The sequence below is a fragment of the Rhinatrema bivittatum genome, chromosome 12 (genome assembly GCF_901001135.1).
Source record: "Rhinatrema bivittatum chromosome 12, aRhiBiv1.1, whole genome shotgun sequence".
NCBI lineage: Eukaryota > Metazoa > Chordata > Amphibia > Gymnophiona > Rhinatrematidae > Rhinatrema > Rhinatrema bivittatum.
The window spans coordinates 20,452,782-20,474,725 of NC_042626.1; the positions used below are offsets into that span (position 1 = coordinate 20,452,782).

Sequence of the window (21,944 nt, forward strand, 5' to 3'; positions counted from 1 at the left end):
TCCCAGCACTTGCACCCCAACGGCCTTCCTTATGAAAAGGGCGCACAACTTATAACAGGAAAACTGGCAGAAATGTATTGAGCAGGGCGTGCCTGGAGGGCTCTGCATGCAGTGCGACACCGACGCAAATGCACAGAAAAATGCAGGCGCATGATAACAGACGCAACCAGTGTGAGCCGGAGAGCCGCAAAGACTGAAGCCTTGGCAATCGGTGCTACCGTTGACTGGCGAAGGTGACACGCATTTTCTCCCGAACTGTGCAGAACATTAAGAAAGAAGAAAAAAAAAACCCCCCCAGAAGAGAAGAAGCTTCTAAAGGAGAGGAAATCAAACCCTTTGTACGAAAGAATGAACACTCCCTAATAATTTTCAGGCAAAGAGACAGAATGGTAGTGATACATTGTATCCTGCCAAGAGGCCAGGAATGTAATCATTGAGCACAACAAATGTCACCCTGAGCCTTGTCTCATCTGCAGGCTGCATCGCTTCCCCTTGTTTTTCTTACTAACACATTGGATTTGTCATATTGGCAAAGTTCTTTAAATTCAATTGAAAGAGAGAGGGGGGAAGGAAAGTGAATTACTGTCCATGCCAAGGTCCTCAGACCTGCAATTTGGGCCAATTGAACTTTTTGTTACGTTGACTGAGAATCAGATTTCCCTCTTCGTGCCTTCTCAACCTTCCCCTCTGGCTGCCATCAGGGACTAGGTTTGATGTTTGCTCGATGTACAGGACAGCGAGCAGGCAATGGCAGGATATATCTCCAAAATCCCATCCCTTCCTCGCTGAGGGCACCAGCAGAACCCTCGGCCACTCTCTCCTCACCTCCCACTCACCACTGCTGCACTCTCAACCTCGCAGGTCTGCTGCTGAACAATCTCTCTCCCTTACAATCTGCTCGGCATTCAGCTGCGCGACTTATCTACCTCTGACGCCATCACTACCATTGGGCCCCTCTTCTCGGGGTCACCGCATTGGGTTCCCCATTCGCTTCCAAAAGAGATTCAAACTTCTCTTACCTGTGGGTGCTTTCCATATACCGTTCAGTGGGCGGGCAAGCTGCTTTTATTTGTACCCTTCTCCTCCCTCCATCATCAAATCTCCGCACTGTGTTTTCCACCTTACTGCACCAAACAACCTTCCCGAAGACGTGCATCGCGTTCCCTTCTCCTGCCAGATTCAAATTTGTCTTGCCTGTGTGTCTTGACTAGACTGTAAGCTCCCTGGAGTCAGCGCGGTCTGGAGAGTGCCGCGTACGCCATACAGTGCTGCCATCTCACTCTGGGCATGCACTCCGCCTCGCACCCACTCCAGGAACGCCGCGCATTTTTGTCCTCGCTCCGCTCTGTGCCCCCCACACACAGCCGTGCCTGCACCCTACACCTCTCGCTAATACCCATGGACCCACTTCCTGGCTCAGCCCTACATTTACGTTCACTTGTGGTGAGGAAGAGAAACCAGACCCTCTTTCATCTTCTCCTCTCCAGAGCGGGAAGATTTGGTACGTCTTCATGGATTGAACGTGGAGGGATGTTCATATTACACAAATCCTGGCAAGCTAAGCAGCTGTTTGCAGCTGTTTCTTTGCTTGCTCTTGTAAGCTCCAGGGATCTGGCTGAAGGCCCTCAAGCTTCTTTTGAGGGAAGGTTGTTTTGGCTGCACACATCACAGGGTTCGTGGTTCACTCTTTCACTAAAGGTCCTCCATGCCTCCAGGCGAGGGTCAGAGAAGGGTGTTAAGCAGCTTTCTGGTTTTCTGGTAAACGTTGGTATCTCCAGTCCATGACATCACAAGCAGATCTAACTCAGCATCCTGCTCACGTCCTGCAGAACTCACAGACACATACGCATCCCTGCCCACACTGACAAGGAAGCACTCTCAAATGCAGGGCAAGAATGCAGCCATACACAGTCACACATAAGTCACGAATTTGCCCGTCTAGGAGCACATGTTGTAGACATTAAGGCTGTGGTTGGATTCAGTGTTGAGCCTAACGCCATGACACAATGCTCCCACTGGCAAGAAGATGTTAGTTATAAATATTTCCTTTTTTTTTTTTTCTCTTGGCACCCAAAGAGCTGCCAGCTGCTGAGCTTTGAAACTAATCCCTCCATAAAAAAAAACCACTTTTTCAAGCTCATAGATGTGAGTAGCTTTAAAATCCAAGGAACAAAGGTGAAAATCTATTCCACAGAAGAGCGGCAACCTTTTATAAAAGATCTTCATGCTTTACACTTTGCAACGTTCAGCTTTTCTGCATCAAAAGTGCACTAGTTCCCCCCCCCCCCAGAAGAAAGGGTGAAAGGGAGGTGAAGACAGGGAGGCTATGCCCTATAGATCCCATGCAATACTCTGTGCCCCTCCCCCAACTGACAGGCGACAGCTGAGCCACCACTGGTGTTTCAACTCCTAGTTCAAAGCATGGTCTTTAAAATCAATAGTTACAAATAATTGAGTTTTCTTTTATCTATTAGCTGATAGGCCTTTAATTGAACAATTTCTTATCCTATTACTAATTTTTTTTTTTTAAATTTCAATTCTGTGGGAGAGAGGAAGGCCATGTTTTCGCAGATCCATCAGCAGGTGGTCAGTGGCCATGGGCCTGGCTCACTGTGGAGGTGCGATTGGAACATTAACTTGTGCTGTTACTGGTCCTGACTGCTATTTAAGATGGCAAGGCAATGCCATGTCCCTTGCCCAGAGATGCTGGTGTTGATGCCGATTCTGCAGCTTGTGTTGGCCAAAGACAACTTAGGATCCTTGCCTATGGCGTGAGTCTCAGTGACTGGTTTCCTTTGTCATCTTTGAGATGTAGCTGTTGCAGTGAGACTACATGTGCCGTTTCGCCACCTGACTCTCTATTTTTGGTTTCTGTGAGCAGGAGGGCCAGCACGGCGCATCTCTCTCTCTCTCTCTCTCCTTTTCTCATACTCATTCTTCATATCAGAACTTATCGAAAATCTAATTTTTGAAATCCTATTCACATTTGCTCATCCGGTCTGACACACTGAAATCAGGTGAGAAATGTAGGAGGAGTGCACTGGTCAGATAGGAGAGAAAGACAGAGATTAGCACGGATTATTATAGCAATTTCGTACTGGAAACTCCCCAAATCAGTTGAAGCAGGGGCTGAAAACCCACAACTAACTCTCATGATCTGAAGGCAGATGGTCACCCGACTTCAGAGAAACCCAAGGGATGCAGAATTATTATTAAAATCCTGTGGAGCAAAAAAAGGCAGGTAAGCTCCTGTCTCCAGAATGAGAAGTGGAGATTCTGCAGCATCTAGGGAGGATGGAGAGAGAAGGGGGAGCAGGGAGCAGGGTACCAAGGCAGGATGCAATGGAAAAACTGACCAGAAGACTTCCTTTCACCTTGACAGACTCAATCAGATGCACGTAAACAATAAGACCTTTTTTTTGGGGGGGCAAATCTTTATTTATAAAAAAAGGTACAATTTCTTTCCATAGTTTGAGCCACAATCTTTATACAAGTCTAACACAGGTGGGTCAAACATCCCAAAAATATAACCGAGAAATATGCACTCCCCTCCCCCCTAAACCAAAACAACACCAAAGAATGGACAGACTGGTCCTCAGTGCAGATGGGAATGGGTTACGCTATACAGGGGAGGCCCAGCAGCGAGACCGACACACCCAAGGGGCAGGACAGAACAGCAGGCAGACAGTGAGGAAGAGCTGATGGCCCCAGTGACACAGAAATACAGAATGAGACGGCAGATTAAGGACCTAAGGGCCCATCTCGTCCTCTCGGCTGCATTCCTTCCTTGTGCAGTGCAGAGACCCCTATAGATCTCTGGCTTGCCCCCCCCCCCTGGATTCTTTGCAACTGACTGGGGAGAAGTATTCTGCAGGACAAAACGAAGCGGATTTATTTGTCATTTTATTCTGTAAACAAAACATAAACCTCCTGATGCAGGCCTGTAATCTGTCCTAGAAATGGGGCACAATTCTTTGAAGCTTGGAAACTTTGCTAAATGTCTCGCCTCACCCACAAAAGCAGCAGTTTTCTGGCTTTCTTTCCTCAACTATTTTCCATTCTTCATTTGAGAGGGGTTGTGCTGTTCTTTTGGCATCCTGCTAAATTCTGGGGCAGGAGCTCATTTTCCACAGTAAAGCAAAGGAAACTTGATGGCAAACTGTTTTTTTTTTTTCTAGTCTGGAAAGTGCCCTAGCAGGAATATTTAAATGAGACCCAAAAAGCATTTTAGCAGTATTCTGAGCCTGAGAAATGTGGGAGTGAGAGCATTGTCTGGATTACTGAGACAGAGGGGTAGAAAAAAATCTGTATATGTCTCATGCAATTTAGAGCAAAGTGGAATATTTGGCACTGTAGCATTCATAATATACAGGACACCTCTCTGCCCAGCTGCATGGGACAATCTGTGTATGCACCAGGGCTGGTCTTGGGGTAGGACAAACTGGGCAGCTGTCTTGGTGCTGTGAGACAAGGGACACCCAGGCTACCACTGGCATTGCCCATTGGGCTGGGCTGGATCTGCCTCTGCACCAGATGTGGTACTTGCTAAAACCTGAGCTTTCTCTGCCACACGGGGCCAGCATCACAGTGTGAGCTGTGAAATCCCGGAGATTGCGCAGCTCACACTGCAACGCTGACACCCCCCCCCCCCCCCTCCCATGGCAGAGGAAGCCAATTCACTATTAAGTGCCATTCCTGCTGACTGTGGGGCCAAAGAAATGGGGATACGGCCACCGGTGGGGCAGGAGGTAGAAAATACTAGGCATCGGGGAAGGTGGAAAGAGATCTGAATGGGGTGGAGGGGGGAGAGGGGGGAGAGGGAGACCTAAACAGGGCAGGATAACTGCACGCAGCGGCAGCCGCTACCCTTAAGAGAAACATGGGGCTAACCTGCATGGAGCAGCACTTACTACCATAAGAAGCTTGCTGGGCAGACTGGATGGACCATTCGGTCCTTTTCTGTGTTTATTACTATGTAAGGATAGGATGGCATGGAGGGTAGGGAGAGCGAGACTGTATATGGGGTGGGCTAGGGAGAAAGAATGGGGCAAGAAGTGGGAGAGAGGAGGATCCAATGTGGAGAAGAATAGGGAGAGAGAGAGAGAACCACAAATAGAGGGGGAGAGGACTGGGGCCTGTGGGACAGGGAGGATGAGGGGACCACATTTTGGGTGGAGGGAAGATTGAAAGAGTGCGGGGGTTCAGGAGTAAGAGAACAAATCAAGGGAGGAAGGAGGCAGGGAAAGAGAGGACACGGCATCGGAGGGAGCTGGAAAAGGGATTATGGGTGAAAGGGCCTGAGATGGCAGAAAGGAACTGCAGCCAGGGAAGAGGGTGAGTGACGAGGAAGGAGTTTGAAATAATGAAGGGATAAGAAGCAGAAGAAAAGTAGATAAGGGCAGGGGAGTGGGTGAGTGGGGAGGGTGGAAATGGTGAGCAAGGGAAGGAGGATGGGGAAGAGATAAGAGAGCAGGGAGGAAGGGTGAGAAAGGGGCGAGATTAGGAGATAGAAAGAGAAAGATTTTGAGGATTGAGAAAAACAATGGGGGATGAGACAGAGAGGTAAGATGGGGAGGGTGTTGAAAGGTGAATGGCAATAAAAGATGGGGAGAAATGACAAGGAGAGAAAGTAAAGAGATGGGGATGTGAGGGGTGAGAGCCATAAGAGCACGAGACATGCCACACTGGGTCAGACCATCAAGCTCGGCATCCTGTCTCCAGCTCACAAGTGGATCCTAAAAGGTTGATAGATCCCATGCTACTGATGCCAGTAATAGCAGTGGCCATTCCCTAAGTCAGCTTGATTAATAGCAGTTAATGGACTTCTCCTCCAAGAACTTATCCAAACCTTTTTTTAAACCCAGCTACACTAACTGCACTAACCACATCCTCTGGCAACAGCAAGGAGACAGCAAGCAGTTGAGGATCAGTGAGCTTTCTCCATTTGGAAAACGGACCGATTAGCCCCAGTCTCTGTTTCCTGTCTTTTAACCAGTTTACCAGTCCACAGTAGGACACTGCCTCCTGTCCCATAATGCTGTAATTTCCCGAGGAGGACTATTTCAAGATGCCATCTGAAAATCTAAATGCACTAGATCAACTTACTCATTTTTATCTACATGATTATTCACACCTTCGAAAAAATCTATAAGATTGGTAAGGCAAGACTTCCTTTTACTAAAACACTGACTTCTTTCCATTAAGCCAATGATTTTGTTTCCAAGTATAGCTTCTACCGTTTTCCTAGTGTTTCGTTTCTGTGTAGGGATCTGCTGCCTTTCCTCGGTGGGATTTTTGCTGTTTGAGTCCTGGCAGTTAGTGCAGTTTTGGAATGGCAGTAGCCCAATGTCAGTAGCCCAATGCAGTCAGTATTGTCAGTAGCCCAATGCAGTCTGGAATGGCAGGAATGTCAGTAGCCCAATGCAGTCTGGAATGGCAGGCTTGCTACATAGGTTCACAGTGTGCTTTTTGCGTTATTTCCAAAGTACCTGAAGATAAGAATTTGTGTTGCTGTTACTGAGGTAACTCCAGAATTTATATAAAATGTAAATTTAAATTGAATTTCACCTATGAAGGTATAATTGCGTATTTTAGCTGTGGTACATGTTTTATATATCAATAAAAAAAGTTTTGAAAAAATCTTATTTGGTCTATTTTCGTTATGTAAAGTGTGAGAAATAATAAAGTCATAGATGGGACAGTGGTAAGGTGGGGATAAGAGAAGATGTTAGGGATGTGTATTCATTTCATCTGTTTTGATGGGTACACACGTACCTCACCAACTTTCTAGTACAGGCAGGAAAATGAATAGCATGCCTGTATCTCATTATTGAAAACTCATGCATACTCACTGTTTCCCGCAAGATATGCACAACACATATCCACTGAAACGAATGTGACAAATGCACATCCCTAGAAGATGTACATGAGATGGGGGAGAGAATGCCGGGGAGGTGAGGCACCGAATGAATGGATGGAAAGAGGAAAGAATGGCTGTAGGAGGGAAGATAGAATGCCTGGAAGGAAGGGAGTTGGGGAAAGCACGTCTGGAGGGATGGAGAGAGAGAATTGCCTGGAGGGGGGGGGGGGGGAAGAGGAAGAGAAAATGTCTAGGAGAAGGCAGGAGAAGAGAATGCCTGGTGGGGAGGAGTCAGCAATGGGTGAAGGGAGGGAGATAAGAGAATGTCTGGAAAGAAGGAGAGAAAGGATAGAATGTTTGGAAGGAGAAGGGGGAAAATGCTTAGAGGGGCGGGGGAAACCATAGACAATTTTTGCCCAGGGCACCATTTGTCCTAGCGCCAGCCCCAGTGCACACGTGGGACATAGAGTGCAGCAGACACTTGTTTTTTGGATTTTGTTGCAGTTTCTCATGATGCAGAGGAGTCTGTGCCGACTCATTAATATGCAAATTAACATGAACTAATGTGATTCAGTGTTTGTGCAAGTGGGGTAGAAAGAAAGTGTAATAAGAAGGTTGATAGAGACTTGGAGCAAGAATAGGTCCCAGTTCACATCTACTGCAGCTGTAGAACTTACCCAATACCATTCCCCCCCCAGCCAGCACTCCTCCACCATCCCTACAGCTCTCCCCCCCAGCCAGCACTCCTCCACCATCCCTACAGCTCTCCCCCCAGCCAGCACTCCTCCACCATCCCTACAGCTCTCCCCCCAGCCAGCACTCCTCCACCATCCCTACAGCTCTCCCCCCAGCCAGCACTCCTCCACCATCCCTACAGCTCTCCCCCCAGCCAGCACTCCTCCATTATGCTCTATAGTTCCCCCCCAGCTAGCACTCCTCCACCATCCCTACAGACCCCGCCAGCTAGCACTGCCCCAACATGCCCTATAGTTCCCCCCCAGCTAGCACTCCTCCATCATGCCCAATAGTTCCCCCCCAGCTAGCACTCCTCCATCATGCCTTATAGTTCCCCCCAGCTAGCACTCCTCCATCATGCCTTATAGTTCCCCCCCAGCTAGCACTGCTCCATCATGCCCTATAGATCCCCGCCAGCTAGCACTGCTCCATCATGCCTTATAGTTCCCCGCAGCTAGCACTCCTCCATCATGCCTTATAGTTCCCCGCCAGCTAGCACTCCTCCATCATGCCCTATAGATCCCCACCAGCTAGCACTCCTCCATCATGCCCTATAGTTCCCCGCCAGCTGGCACTCCTCCATCATGCCCTATAGATCCCCGCCAGCTAGCACTCCTCCATCATGCCCTATAGTTCCCCACCAGCTAGCTCTGCTCCATCATGCCCTATAGTTCCCCGCCAGCTAGCACTCCTCCATCATGCCCTATAGTTCCCCGCAGCTGGCACTCCTCCATCATGCCCTATAGATCCCCGCCAGCTAGCACTGCTCCATCATGCCCTATAGTTCCCCGCCAGCTAGCACTGCTCCATCATGCCCTATAGTTCCCCACAGCTGGCACTGCTCCATCATGCCCTATAGTTCCCCACAGCTGGCATTCCTCCATCATGCCCTATAGTTCCCCACCAGCTAGCACTCCTCCAGCATGCCCTATAGCTTCCCACAGCCTGCAGTCTTCCATCATGCTCTACAGATACCGCCAGCCTAATACCATTCCCTACTGCTCCCCCACCATCCCCTACAGCTTCCCTGCAGCTAGTACTCCTCCACCATTCTTTACAGCTCCCTCCATAGACAGCGCTCCTCCACCATTGCCTACAGATTCCTCCCCCTCTCCATTGTTCCTAGCTCTCCTACATGGAGGCACCACAAAGCATAACCAAGCATTCATTGCAATATCACCCCAAGCATACATTAGTTTGCACAATTTGAATGTATCACATTTTGTTCCTGAATTCTGAAGTAAATCAAATGAGGTTTGCTTCCCATAAAGAATGCAATGCATGTGAAAACAAGCTGAGCTACAGAATACCTGCCAATCACATCACAGGTAACAGCAATATACCCAGCCAGCCCTTTCTTTACCTCTCATTCATCTTCCGAAGAGATGCACAGGGTGTAAGATTTTGTCAGTAACTACACGGGCACTAATTATAATATGAGACTGGCACATGCTAATTGCAATGAGCTGTACAGATGCACTAACTGAAATGTTATCATTAGCCATACAGGTGTGTCAATTATAATAATCTAAAAGCCTGCACATGAAGTAATCATTTTATAATGTGATGCTAATTAAATATTCTAATGAGTGGTAGAGGTTCCTTCAGCTGCAGCTCCCAGCACTGTCTCCACAGTATGCAAACCTGGGAACCTTCCTCTGTTTGTGACAGACCTTGCCAGGCCATGGGTCTGGGTGAAACACACTCCAGGCTATGTGCAACAATGGCTTACCAAAACCACGTAACTGCAGTCTCACGCTAAGGATCCCGCTTCAGGCAGAGCACGAACTGGGGACAGGAAGCCTACATCAGTGAAGCAACAGATACTGGGACTCATGGATCTCAGGGTTAACCCGCTTGCTACAAAAACAATTTAACACTGTATCAATCTACAGGGGTGTCCGTGTGCATGCGTGTGTGTGCATGCACACATTTACAGAGCACTAATGAGTTAGAAGAAAAAAGCCAAGCCTGGAATAGCGATCACCTCTTATGGCACAAAACTGGCTGTGCAAAGGCAAACCCTGGCATATAGTGTCACACCCTAGATGAAGAAAGCAGGACTAGGTTAACCCTTTGTTATTCAATAAAAAAAAAAAACAAACAAACCACATAACAACAACAAAATAAAAAAAAAAACAAAAAAAACCTGAAAGTAAAAATGATAAATAACATTCCAAGTCTGTCAGTATATTCATTCAAAATTATAAACACCACAGAGGATTTGTCCCCAGATACCTGTGTCTGGGCAAATCCTACATCACTCTCCCCCTTTCATACATTTTAAAAAATGTAACAATTTTTGGCAGCTGCACTGTGGTCAGAAAGTCACATTTGTGCCCTGAATAACACAAGCAGTGTGTTGTGCCTTAGCCTTCCCCTCCCGCCTCTCAAAAATAAATCACAAAATATACAAGTAAACCAATGAATTCCAGTGTCTGGGGAGCGGCGAGAGTGGCAGCAGTGTCACAAGGAAGAATGGTTGTGGTCCATGGAACTTCACAAAGGGATGCAAAGGTATTTAAAAAATTCAATAAAACATCAAGCCATAGCTTCCAGCCCTTGCTCCATAGGAGTCCCTTTCTTGGACTGGGCCGGTGTGTGCATACACGCCTATGTGGGGAGGGATGTACGTGTATATGGAAAGGTGTGTGTGTATATGTACATGGGTAGAGAAAACCAGGGGGTCACTACTAGAGCTTACGAAAACATGAATGTGGAAGGCTGTGCGTGTGTAGGTGTGGACACGTACCTGGATGGGGATGTTATGTTTGTGTGTGTGTGTGTGAGTGTACCTGTATGTGTGTGTATGTATGTGGAACATGCGTGTGCACACGTCTCACCCCTGCACACAGGCCGATGCCTGCTCTAAACATACCACTCCTTTTTGGAGATGAAGGAGCCATCGTTCTGGGACACCATATTCTCAGCTATGTCCAGGGGCTCGGGCTCATACTGGAAGCCCAGGGTCCCGTCCTCCCCGTACTCCTGCGTGTCCTCCTCCACCGTGAAGTAGGGCCTCTTGGCCTCCTCCTCGTATCGAGGTCCCGGCTTGCGTTCATCCTCTTCCTCCTCATAGCTGCTGCCGCCCAGCTGGCCAGGTTTCTTCTCGTCGTCCGAGTCATCGGGGTAGTGCAGGCTGTGGGCGGGCGGCGGGGGCTGCGGCACGCCCGCCTTGCTGTAGCCATTGCCGTAGACGTGCTTCTTGGTGCTGTAGTCGCCCTTGAAGGTGTGATGCCGCCGTCTCAGCAGGAAAAGAACCACGGCGAGCCCCAGCACCAGCACCAGGGCCAGGGCGACCAGGATCCAGATGATTGTGGGGGACAGGCCCTGCTGTTCATTCTGCTGCGGCTGCTCCGGAGAAGTTGGGATGAAGGGGAACTCTGGGTAGGAAAAGGCAGACGGAGGGAAGAGCGTCAGCCAGAGCACGTCTCCGAGGGAAGGGGGAAAAGGAGGGGGTAACGGGGAAGAGGATGGGAAGCAGCGGGAATCTCTAACTCAGAACATCCTAAAGCAGTATCAGCTGGTCCTCAGGCAGATACCAGAACCTGACCAAACAGCAAGCAGAGACTAGCGTGCAAGCAAGCATTAAGATGGTGGAACTCAACCCCTCAGCAGGCTGACACTAGAACGCAACAAACGAACAAGTGGGCGCCGGGCCCAGGATCCCATGTTATCTGCGGCAGACAGGCCTAGGCAGAACCACCCAGGGTCTGGGCTGCTGGTTGCAGCCCAGACCCATTTCTTGGCGCCTTCTGGCGCTCCAGCCAAAAGCCCTTCCACTAATCCTGAAACACCAGATACATTTGGAGGGCCGGATTACCCTGTCCTTCCCCCCTTCACCCATCACTCACGGTGACCTGTCTGTCCTCATCACCAACTGTCCCCGCCTGTCACTAAAGGCTTTTATTATTCCCCCATCCCCAATTGTTTCTACTTTCTCTAAGGGCCACTCCCCTCCCTGTCACGCCTGTTCCTGGCCACTCGCAGAAGGCCGGAAGCAGGGACCCAGCTCAATCACACTGGAGGGGGATCCCTGGCGTCAGAATAACCAACATGCAGGGCCGGGAGGATCAGCTAAGGGGACTGAGGGAGTGGGGGGAAGGAGAGGGCTCTCTCCATAGGGGCCGACTCGTGGACTGAGCTTTGCTACCACTTACGGCAAAATAGCTATCGGTACCTGAATCGTAACTCGCCTTGAGCTGGAATTTGGAAAAGGTGAGTAATTCAATCCAAATCCAAATTCACCTACATCTTGTGTTGTGGCTGCAGGCAACACTGTAGAAAACTGTTCTGTATTACTGCATTCCCTATGGTTTGGTGGTTCATTTTGTTCTGTTCTCCAATGTAATTGCACTGGTTTGGGGGAGGGGGGGGGGTTTGTACCAATCCCATCTCGAGCTGCACACACAGCCACAGTACAAGAAGGTGCCAGCAGCTCACACCCGTACCACTGGTTTTATTGGGCCTGGGTAGAGGCTTAGAAAACAAGGTGCTCTCCTCTCTCCGGGCACAGGCCAAGTGTTCGCTGCTCCTCAGAGGAGAGGAGCCCACAGAAACACCATGGAGGGCGTGCGGGGGAACTCCTCGCTTCTGTCCCCACCCCAGCTCATCCCAAACGCTCAGAACGATGGAGGAGGAGGAGGATGACACGGGCAGGGCATGCAGCTTCAGCCACCCGAGCCGGTCTTACCTGTGACATTCACTTCCACCAGGCCGGACTTCGTACCAATGGTGTTCGTGGCCTCACAGATGTAAGTTCCGGCCAGGTTGTACGTCACGAGCCCTCTGAAAAAGAGGGTGTTGTTCTGTTCCTCCACGGTCTCAGGCAAGGTCCCATTCAGCCTGAATGAAGTGAAGGAAATGTAAAGGCTTCTGTGACCTCTGAGTATGTCGCAGGCAGAGGGATTCTATCTGTTACGGTAAATGCTTCAGAAAGGCTAATGACACATCCCACCTGCACAGGCCAGAGTCCCACCCTGCCCCACTACAGGAAAAGCAGTGAGTGTGGAAAGTACTCTCATTCTCCAGAGAGAGAGAGAGAGAGACAGAGAGAGAGGGTCAGGGGAAGTAGGAGGCAACCACATTCTCCTGAAAGAGAGGATCAGGGGATGTGGGAAGTACTCACATTCTTCAGAGAGAGAGAGAGAGAGGATTAGGGGATGTGGGAAGTACTCACATTCTTCAGAGAGAGAGAGAGAGAGAGAGAGGATCAGGGGATGTGGGAAGTACTCACATTCTTCAGAGAGAAAGAGAGAGAGAGGGGATCAGGGGATGTGGGAAGTACTCACATTCTTCAGAGAGAGAGAGAGAGAGAGAAGGGATGTGGGGATTTGGGAGAGGGAAGAGGATAGTGGGAAGTACCAACATTCTTCAGAGAGAGAGAGAGAGAGGGGATCAGGGGATGTGGGAAGTACTCACATTCTCTAGAGAGAGAGAGAGAGAGAGAGAGGATCAGGGGATGTGGGAAGTACTCACATTCTCCAGAGAGAGAGAGAGATCAGAGGAGGGGAGTAGAGAGCAGAGAGAGAGAGGGATCAGGGGATGTGGGAAGTTGCAATCTCAGAGAGAGAGAGAGGATCAGGGGATGTGGGAAGTACTCACATTCTAGAGAGAGAGAGAGGATCAGGGGATGTGGGAAGTACTCACATTCTTCAGAGAGAGAGAGAGAGAGGAGAGGGGATGGAGGAAGTACCAGAGTCTCAGAGAGAGAGAGAGAGAGGGGATCAGGGGAAGTGGGAAGCACCCACATTCTCCAGAAAGAGAGAATCAGGGGATGTGGGAAGTACTCACATTCTCCAGAGAGAGAGAGAGAGAGAGAGAGAGAGAGTGTGTGTGTCAAGGGATGTGGGAAATACTCACATTCTCCAGAGAGAGAGAGAGAGAGGGAGGATCAGGGGATGTGGGAAGTACTCACATTCTCCGGAAACAGAGAAAGAGAGAGGCGTAAGAGAGTGATGGAATAACTTACAGCTGCCAGAGAGAGAAAGGGTCAAGGGGTGTGACTTACATTTGAGAGAGGGGGGAGGGCACACATTCTACCAATGTATATGCTAAATAAATATCACACAGTATTGTTTATAAACCTAAAATTCCTACTACTCATGTTAAGTTATCTTATACTGAAACCGTATTTAATACAAAATGCTAATTTATTTTTATACAGAAATGTACATCTTAATATGCAAGCCTACTCTTAAAGTTAATCGCTCAGAGTTGTGTTATTTTCCCCTCACTATGTTCTCCCACTTAACTACTACCTTCTTACATTGTAAAAAGCTTCAAATTTTTCCCTGCAAACCGATGTGATATCTTGTGTTGATAAAAACAAATAAATACATACATTCTCTGGAGAGATAGGGTTGGGGGCATGGAAGGACTTACATTCGCCAGCGATAGGAGGTGGCAGGGGGGTTGGCATCAGAGTTGCACATCAGTTTCACATCTGCTCGATTCAAATACCAGTTCCCATCAAAGCCTTCAATCGCAACTTCAGGCTCATCTGAGGAGGAGAGAGGAAAATGGAGGAAAGCAGGAGAAAGGGATAATTATGGCAGGAAAGCAGGGAAAAAAATATTGACGAAGAGGGGGGAAAGAGCCTCAGAGCGTCGATGAGCGTTCAGGGGCAGGTTGCTCTCTGCTGAGAGTGTCCGTGCTGGTTCTGCCTCCCAGAGCCTCTCGTCCTCACCCTAGGTCTGGGAGTGACCGCTCGGAGGTCAGCCACTACCCTTACCTGGCACAGCCTTCCAAGCACACAACAAAGAAATGGATTCAAGCGGCAGGCCGATCAATCTATAGCTCTACCTGTCTGACCTTCAGCGAGTCACTTAACCTACGTCGAGCCTTCCCAGGGGACAATGGTCAAGCAGGCAGACCGCTGCGAACTGCAGGAGTGGTTTTCACGTTCGGACTTTCCAAGAGGAGCTGACGCATATTGTCTCGCTTTAAGAAAAAGTAAAGGACGCACGCGGAAAGTGCCGGCATGGGAAGGGGGGGCCAGATAAGCACGCGGACATTTGTAAATGCGCTACGCTCCTCCCCGACCTCCACGCGCCCGGGGGGAGGGGGGGGTGTGCCTCTCTTTTTTTTTTTTTAATGTCGCTAAAAGCGCGTGAAGCGTGGAACCCATGCATGCTCTCGGGCCAAGTTTGAAGTGGACGGTCTTCCCTGAAACCATTTTACCCAGGGCTAAATGCTTTTGAAAATTCTCCCCTCTCCATGCCCTGGTTTGTGAGTTCTCCTGAGGCGCCGAGGTCCGGGACAATGGCGCCTTCAAACCCCCTCACCCAGCTGAAAGCACACATGAGTTTCCATAGCGTGCGTAGTTTTAGCCGGGTTAGAAAACAGGCAGTCTTGGAAGGGGGGGGGGGTGGTGTGTGTTTAAATTAGGAGGAGGAAGGGGTGGGAACACAGTGCGCACTCATTCAGTTTCCAAATGCACTTTAACCCTGGCTTCTCTGCCTGCACAAGCAGCAGGTGCACGGCACACGCGCCCTTTGTACACACGCGCTGTGTTGCACGTTAAGAGCATTCATGCAGCTCAGAGATAAATCGTCTCCATTCTCATGGGGGGGGGGGGGGGGGCGCGGAGTTTTACCATAACCCGATTTATCCCATACAGGGCTGGGGAATTATAAATATCGGGAGTCATTTTTGCCCGCCTGTGGAGGTGGCAAGGTCCGCGGAAGCTTCTGTACTCCTGCCCCAGCTGTCAAAGGGAAACCACCCAGGTTTTTCCATTTAAATATTAAATTACAAGGGGCACAGGTGCAACTGCTCAGGGACCCTGCATCTGCTACTTCCAAGTGTGCAAGGGAAAATTGCACAGGTAGAATTGGGAGTCAGAAACGCGCGCGCCCTCCCCCTGACTGACCTCATCCCTGGCTGAATACAGACAGGTAATGCAGTATCTCCCAGCTCTGACCAGGGTCGCGCTGATAACACTTGGCAGCACGTGGTGGGTCGGGGTGCCCGGAGGAGGGTGAGGGGACAAGCTCCCGTCCGGTGCACCCGGGACTATTTACACAACACCATGGCCATCCCGCCCTCAGTTTATCTTACCACTCCCTCTCCCCCCTCCTCCCTCCGTTCTCGTTTGTTCCCTTAATCTGCCTTCCTCCCATCTGTTTCCAGCTCAAGACTGAATGAAGTGAAGGACAAGGAATAAAATGTCCTGGAGGGATCCAAGGTGCAAAGGAAGGGGCTTATCCTAAAACCAGCCTTGGCCTTTTAACCTGCCTTTGCTTTTTCAATCCCAAATTCTGCTGCTTCTTCTCTTTTTTTTTTTTTTTAGGTTTGGACCCTTCCGTTTCCTCCTTTGGCCTTCCAGCTGAATCAGGGATGGGATCGGGCGCCTCGTCCCTTCACGTACAACTACCTGTGGGGTTTCCTCCTGTTTTATATCCGCTCCCAATGTGCTTTAACCCAGTTGCTGGGGGGGGGGGGGGGGGGGTGAGGCTTTAAATCTGGCCACCAGGTGTCGCCACTTCACAATGACTATGGCTCCCTCACCTCCAGGGGGGTCCCTGCGGCAACCCCCGGGCCAGCCGACCTAGGGGGTGAATGACCCGAGGTCCCGCCCCCTGACAGTGTGCAGCCCAGCCGCAGGGTCAGCCCTGCCCCCCTCCTTCTGAGGCTCTCCCGGCTATTTCTGCCCTTTGCACACTGAGAATCCATTCCCCGTCTCGCCGACACAGCACTTGAGGACAAAACGTGCCTCTTTCCCCGCGTACTTACACTGCACGTTCAGGACGGTGGTGTTGGTGAAGCGATCGAGTTGATAGTTGACTACGCAGGTGAGCTCCTGCCCGTGGGCCTCCCGGCTCGGGATCAGGCGGTATCGGCTGATTACTGTCACCGTCCCATTATTACTCCTGATCTCTTCAAACTCTGCCTCCCCTTTCAGTTTGGTCTCCCAGGAAACAGTGCTCGTGGGTTTTCCATTGGCTGACGTGCAGGTGGCCACAATTATTTTCTCCGTCTTTCCAGAGGTAGCTATGAGGGTCTTTGATGTCCTCACCATTGTATTGATGGGCCTGGCTGTAAAAGGAGAGAAGAAAGAGTGAGTGATGAAAGCCACACTAAATGAAATAATGGAGTTAATTTGTGGGTCCTCCCGAAGTCCAATGAGCCTGCACCCTAAGACAAAAAAAAAAAAAATGCCTAGGTAGAAGGATAAACCAGCATGACAGCCCGGGGGGTACATCACTTGGCATGGGAATACACTCATCCAGTCTGAGGGTGTATCATCCTGCATGGGATGCATCATCCTACAGAGGGATACACTCATCCGGCACGGTGGCAGATCACCCGTGTTGTCCATAGGGACAGTGGCTAGGAAGATACTGAGGGTGTATCATCCTGCATGGGATGCATCATCCTACAGAGGGATACACTCATCCGGCACGGTGGCAGATCACCTGTGTTGTCCATAGGGACAGTGGCTAGGAAGATACTGAGGGTGTATCATCCTGCATGGGATGCTTCATCCTACAGAGGGATACACTCATCCGGCACGGTGGCAGATCACCTATGTTGTCCGTAGGGACAGTCTGAGGGTATATCATCCTGCATGGGATGCATCTCATCCGGCACGGGATACACTCATCCGGCACAGTGGCAGATCACCTGTGTTGTCCGTAGGGACAGCGGCTAGGAAGATACTTCGATGCACGCATAGGGATAGCTCCACGGGAAAGTGAAATACCGAGCTCAGCTTCACGCTGCTTGGCGCAAAGAGGTTTGAGCTGCACCCGTCTGTAGTATAGGACTACTTGAGCAAAGAAATCTGTACTGCGCGTGCCTGTGTCCTGCACACTGTATATTCTTGTCCCCTGCCTTAAATTCCTCAGAACAGAGGGAAGCAAATGCTCAGCGATACATCGGGCTCTGACGTCGCGCTCCCAGGAGGCATAACCGGACCGCCGCTGCTGGATACCTGTGGGGTCTATTCAGGGACGTGTGCAGATGCGGGATTAACTTGTAACTACCCGTTCTTTCTTTACCTTTTATGTCATCTCTCCCTGCTGTTCTGTGCATAAGTCTGCTGCTAGCAATAGTGTTTCTTTATTATATTTTTACCATAACCATTTCGTGTTACGCTACTGATTTGTAAAGTACATTTCTCTACCGATCTCCCGTGTCTGTGTTTCCTACCAGTGACCTGCACATTACGTCTCCCGGCGTGGGGGTAACATCACTCAGCCTGCTCAGGATGAAACGTACGTTGGGAGTTAGATGCGACCTGGCAAGCCCTGTGGAAAGGTTTTACCCACAGGTTTTGACGCAATAATCAAAGCAAAACCAGATAGGTAGTTTGGCTTTGTTTATTGCCCCTTCCCCCCCCCCCCCCAAAGAAAAGTACCCACGCAAACTTGTGCTTCCTTTTTGTGCGGTTACTTTTTAAAGCAGGACCACATGGCCTTCCCTGTCCTAGCCATGCTCTGGGAAGACCTGGGAAATCAGGGATGTGCATTTGTTCAAAACAAATTTGTTGAATGAGGCTATTTTCGGTTTGTTCTGAATTTTTGCGTATTTTCATTTTTGCGCCAAAATTAAAAAAAAAAAAAGTGCCTTCCCGAGGCCCTCCAAGCTCCCTCCCGCCCTATTAAATCAAACACGGGACCTGGGCCTACCCAGTCAGGCTAAGCCAGGCCCGGCCAGGATCTCCACGGGTTCCTATAACCCGCTCTGCCCCGTTCAATCTAGCCTGGAGCCCAGGTCTATGCAGTCGGGCTCCCACCCCACTATCAACACGCGCCAGAGCCAAGGTCCTTCCTCTCTGGTCCCCATTTTCCCCCTTTATGGATGGCCCCACTTAAAAAGAATGATAAGCGCAGGAGAGGAAGCCCACTCGCTCGTTGCCCTGGTGCCTGGATATTTAAACATGACGCTGGCCATCTGGAGGACAGCACCATAGCGAGGTCACTTTGGTGCCCGTATCTGGTGTGGCTGGTGCCATTAAAGTTTTAATATCCAGGCTCTAGAGCAGGACCAAGCGGGCTTAGCTCCGACCCTTATCATTCTTTTTATCTGGACCAGCCGTAAGGGGGAACGTGGGGGCCAGGGAAGGAGGACCTCGGCCCCAGCACATTTTTATTTTAAGGGGGGTGAGGAGGGGCACAGAGAAGCACCAGTTAGGTCCCGGTTCATCCCAGCTGGGTAGGCCTGAACCTCGTGAGATTTAACAAGGCAGGAGGGCTGGTGGAGGGACCTTGGGAAGTCCAGTTTGTTTTTTTTTGTTTTGCTTTGGCGTTTAATGTTTTGGGTTTTTGTTTTTTTTTGGTTTGAGGAATGAACCAAAAACAAAACAAAACATTAAAATAAAGCAAAAAGCAAACCAAAACATTTTTGGGCTGCGCGTCTCTAACAAAACTCCACAGGTAAAATTACATATATGCTTATTTTTACCTCCGTAGAGGGCGAGCAATCATCCAACAGCAAAATTCCTGCGGCTATAACTGCATTTCGCTGCCAGAAAGCACAACCCGATTAGCAGGCATTGCACTCACCCAGCACCGTCAGATTGAGCTGACTCTCCCGGTTACCCGTGGGGAAGGTGGCGAATTCACAGATGTACACGCCCTCGTCCTGCAGCTGGATCTCCGACAGCTGGATGGTGCCATCGTTGAAGGAGGGGTTTCGGAACTCCACGCGGCCTTTATAGGGGGCCAGGATGGAGACCCCCATGGCAGGGTTGTAGATGGCCACATTTTGCTTTGAGCCGTTGGTGGCCTTTTGCCATGTGACCTGGGTGATTTTGACATTGGGGGAGGAGTTTGCAAAGCTGCAGTGTAGAACCACATTTGTGTGGATGAAACCCGAAACCGTGTCGTTCACCTGGACCACCTGAGCCTGCGGACCTAGAAAAGAGAGAGGAGCGAGAGGTTAATCTATGGAAAGAGGGTGAGAAAAGAAGTGAAGAAGGGGAATTCATTGCTACAAATCAAGGTTCTGAATTCATTTCCCTACCCCATTCTTCCATAGATGCACACACCCTTTCACACCAATCATCATATACAGACCTCCCTCATACCCACCCATAAACCCTCTCATCCTCCCACACTCTCACTTACCTGAATGCACACCCCTCACCTACCCTTACATACCTGAATATACACCCCTTCACTTACCTGAATACACCCAAATATACACCCTCTCATTTTCCCAATTACACACTGCCTCACCTACCTGAATGTACACCCCCTCACCCCCTATACATACCTGAATATACACACCCTCACTTACCTGAATATACTTCAATAAATTCATACTCTCAAACACAGACAACATACCTTAATATACACATTCTTATATACCTTCAATAAACACCCATGGACTTATACAATCCAATACATAGAAAAATCTCATATACCTGTATCACACACACACGTTATCCCTCAACAGACACATACTCTCTTCTATCGCAGTACACACATACATAGACTTCCAGCCTTATAAACTCCCTTGCATAGAATTCCTCTATTTCGCCCCCCCATAAACACATAGCAGTTAATATCCATTGAGCTAATATTATGGGAACACAGCAGCTATATTCTGTATCTACTATTTTTTTGGTCATGTGTTGTGTAAAGTTGAAGTTTTATCCTCAGCCAGGATCTCTAGTGCACAAGAGTTTTAAAGCTGCAATGTGATTGGACAGGAGAACCAGCGAGGCAGCTGGGTGAGACTCCCATGGATCCTCTGCGCCAGGCCCCAGGGAGCGAGCAGGCCTGTAAACAAGCAGTTTCCCATCGGCTCCTCTCCGTCCCAGCACATGTGTTTGGAGATAATACATTTATAATTATATACTTTTTTCTCTATGTCATATATACATATAACAAAGACTGGAAAAGCCAGTTCTGTATGGCTTCACTCCTTGCACAGACAGAAACTGGGAGGGGGGGGGGGGGGAGAGCGAGAGAGTGAAGAGATGCAGGAGACGAGGAGAGAGCAAACCCAGAAGAGAAGAAAGATGACAGATGGGAAAAAAGAATCCCAGAGGTAGGAGACATGAGAAGAGCTGGAGAAACATAGGAGCAGCGAGGAAAAGGAATGGAAAAGCGAGACAGAGCAGGGATTACCTGCCTAAGAGAGGGTGCAGCCAGCCTCTCCTGGTGCCATTGCTTTCTCGGCTCTAGAGAACTCCTTAACTATAACCATCCTGTCCAACCGCAGTCACTGTCTATAGCCAGGGAAAAGCCATTTTAATCATTATTGCTCAGCTGAATTACAGTTATAGGACTCTGAATGCTTTCAGTAATGGGCAGATATAACCACGGCCCCTCTGCACCGTGCCACACTCTAAATACAGCCTGCAAAGTAAGACAAAACAGGAGTCAGCTCACCAGGAGCTGGGGCACTGGGAGGCAGAGTGTGTCCTCATTAGAAAGGCCAATAGCTCAGTCAATAAAAACATGCTGGGAGACAGCGTGAGTTCTCATTAGAAAGGCCAATAGCTCAGTCAATAAAAACATGCTGGGGCACTGGGAGGCAGAGTGTGTCCTTATTAGAAAGGCCAATAGCTCAGAGTCAATAAAAACATGCTGGGGCACTGGGAGGCAGAGTGTGTCCTTATTAGAAAGGCCAATAGCTCAGAGTCAATAAAAACATGCTGGGGCACTGGGAGGCAGAGTGTGTCCTTATTAGAAAGGCCAATAGCTCAGAGTCAATAAAAACATGCTGGGGCACTGGGAGGCAGAGTGTGTCCTTATTAGAAAGGCCAATAGCTCAGTCAATAAAAACATGCTGGGGCACTGGGAGGCAGAGTGTGTCCTTATTAGAAAGGCCAATAGCTCAGTCAATAAAAACATGCTGGGGTGCTGGGAGACAGAGTGGGCCTGATATTCAGCCACTATCCAGCTGCCTGGGATACATTTATTTAACTTGGCTGAGATTATCAATGACATGGCTGTGCTGCTGAATATATTCAGCATTCATATATTTAGCTGGATAAGTTTATCTGGCTAATTTTAGAACAGTCAAATAACGGTCCTAGACTTCGCTAGTGAACTAAGCTGGATCATACTGAATATCAGCATTTTTCTGGTAGTGGCTCCCCCCTAGAACACCCCCGCCTCGCCACTCCCTAACAGGCCGATACAGTAAAGTTCACGGGAGAGCAGGCAAGCGCCCGCTCTCCCGGCGCGCAATTCACTAAAACAAAATATTTAAATTAGGGCCCGCGGTAAAAAGAGGCGCTAGGGACACTAGCGCGTCCCTAGCGCCTCTTTTTTGACAGGAACGGTGGCTGTCAGCGAGTTTGACAGCCGACGCTCAATTTTGCCAGCATCAGTTCTCAAACCCGCTGACAGCCACGGATTCGGAAACCGTACGCCGGCAAAATTGAGCG

The 21,944-nt window shown here is 49.4% G+C and overlaps 1 protein-coding gene across 1 annotated transcript in view; it reads right to left on the bottom strand.

Moving 5' to 3' along the window:
- Positions 1–7,872: 7,872 nt before the first annotated feature.
- NECTIN1 (nectin cell adhesion molecule 1) overlaps positions 7,873–21,944 on the bottom strand; it is a 57,849-nt gene continuing 43,777 nt past the window's right edge. The window contains exons 2-6 of the mRNA XM_029573443.1: positions 19,105–19,455; positions 16,331–16,633; positions 13,979–14,096; positions 12,288–12,439; positions 7,873–10,977 (exon numbers count right to left, since the gene is read on the bottom strand). Coding sequence (XP_029429303.1) covers positions 10,463–10,977; positions 12,288–12,439; positions 13,979–14,096; positions 16,331–16,633; positions 19,105–19,455 — 1,439 coding nt within the window. The 3' untranslated portion in view covers positions 7,873–10,462. The remainder of the gene's footprint in view (positions 10,978–12,287; positions 12,440–13,978; positions 14,097–16,330; positions 16,634–19,104; positions 19,456–21,944) is intronic.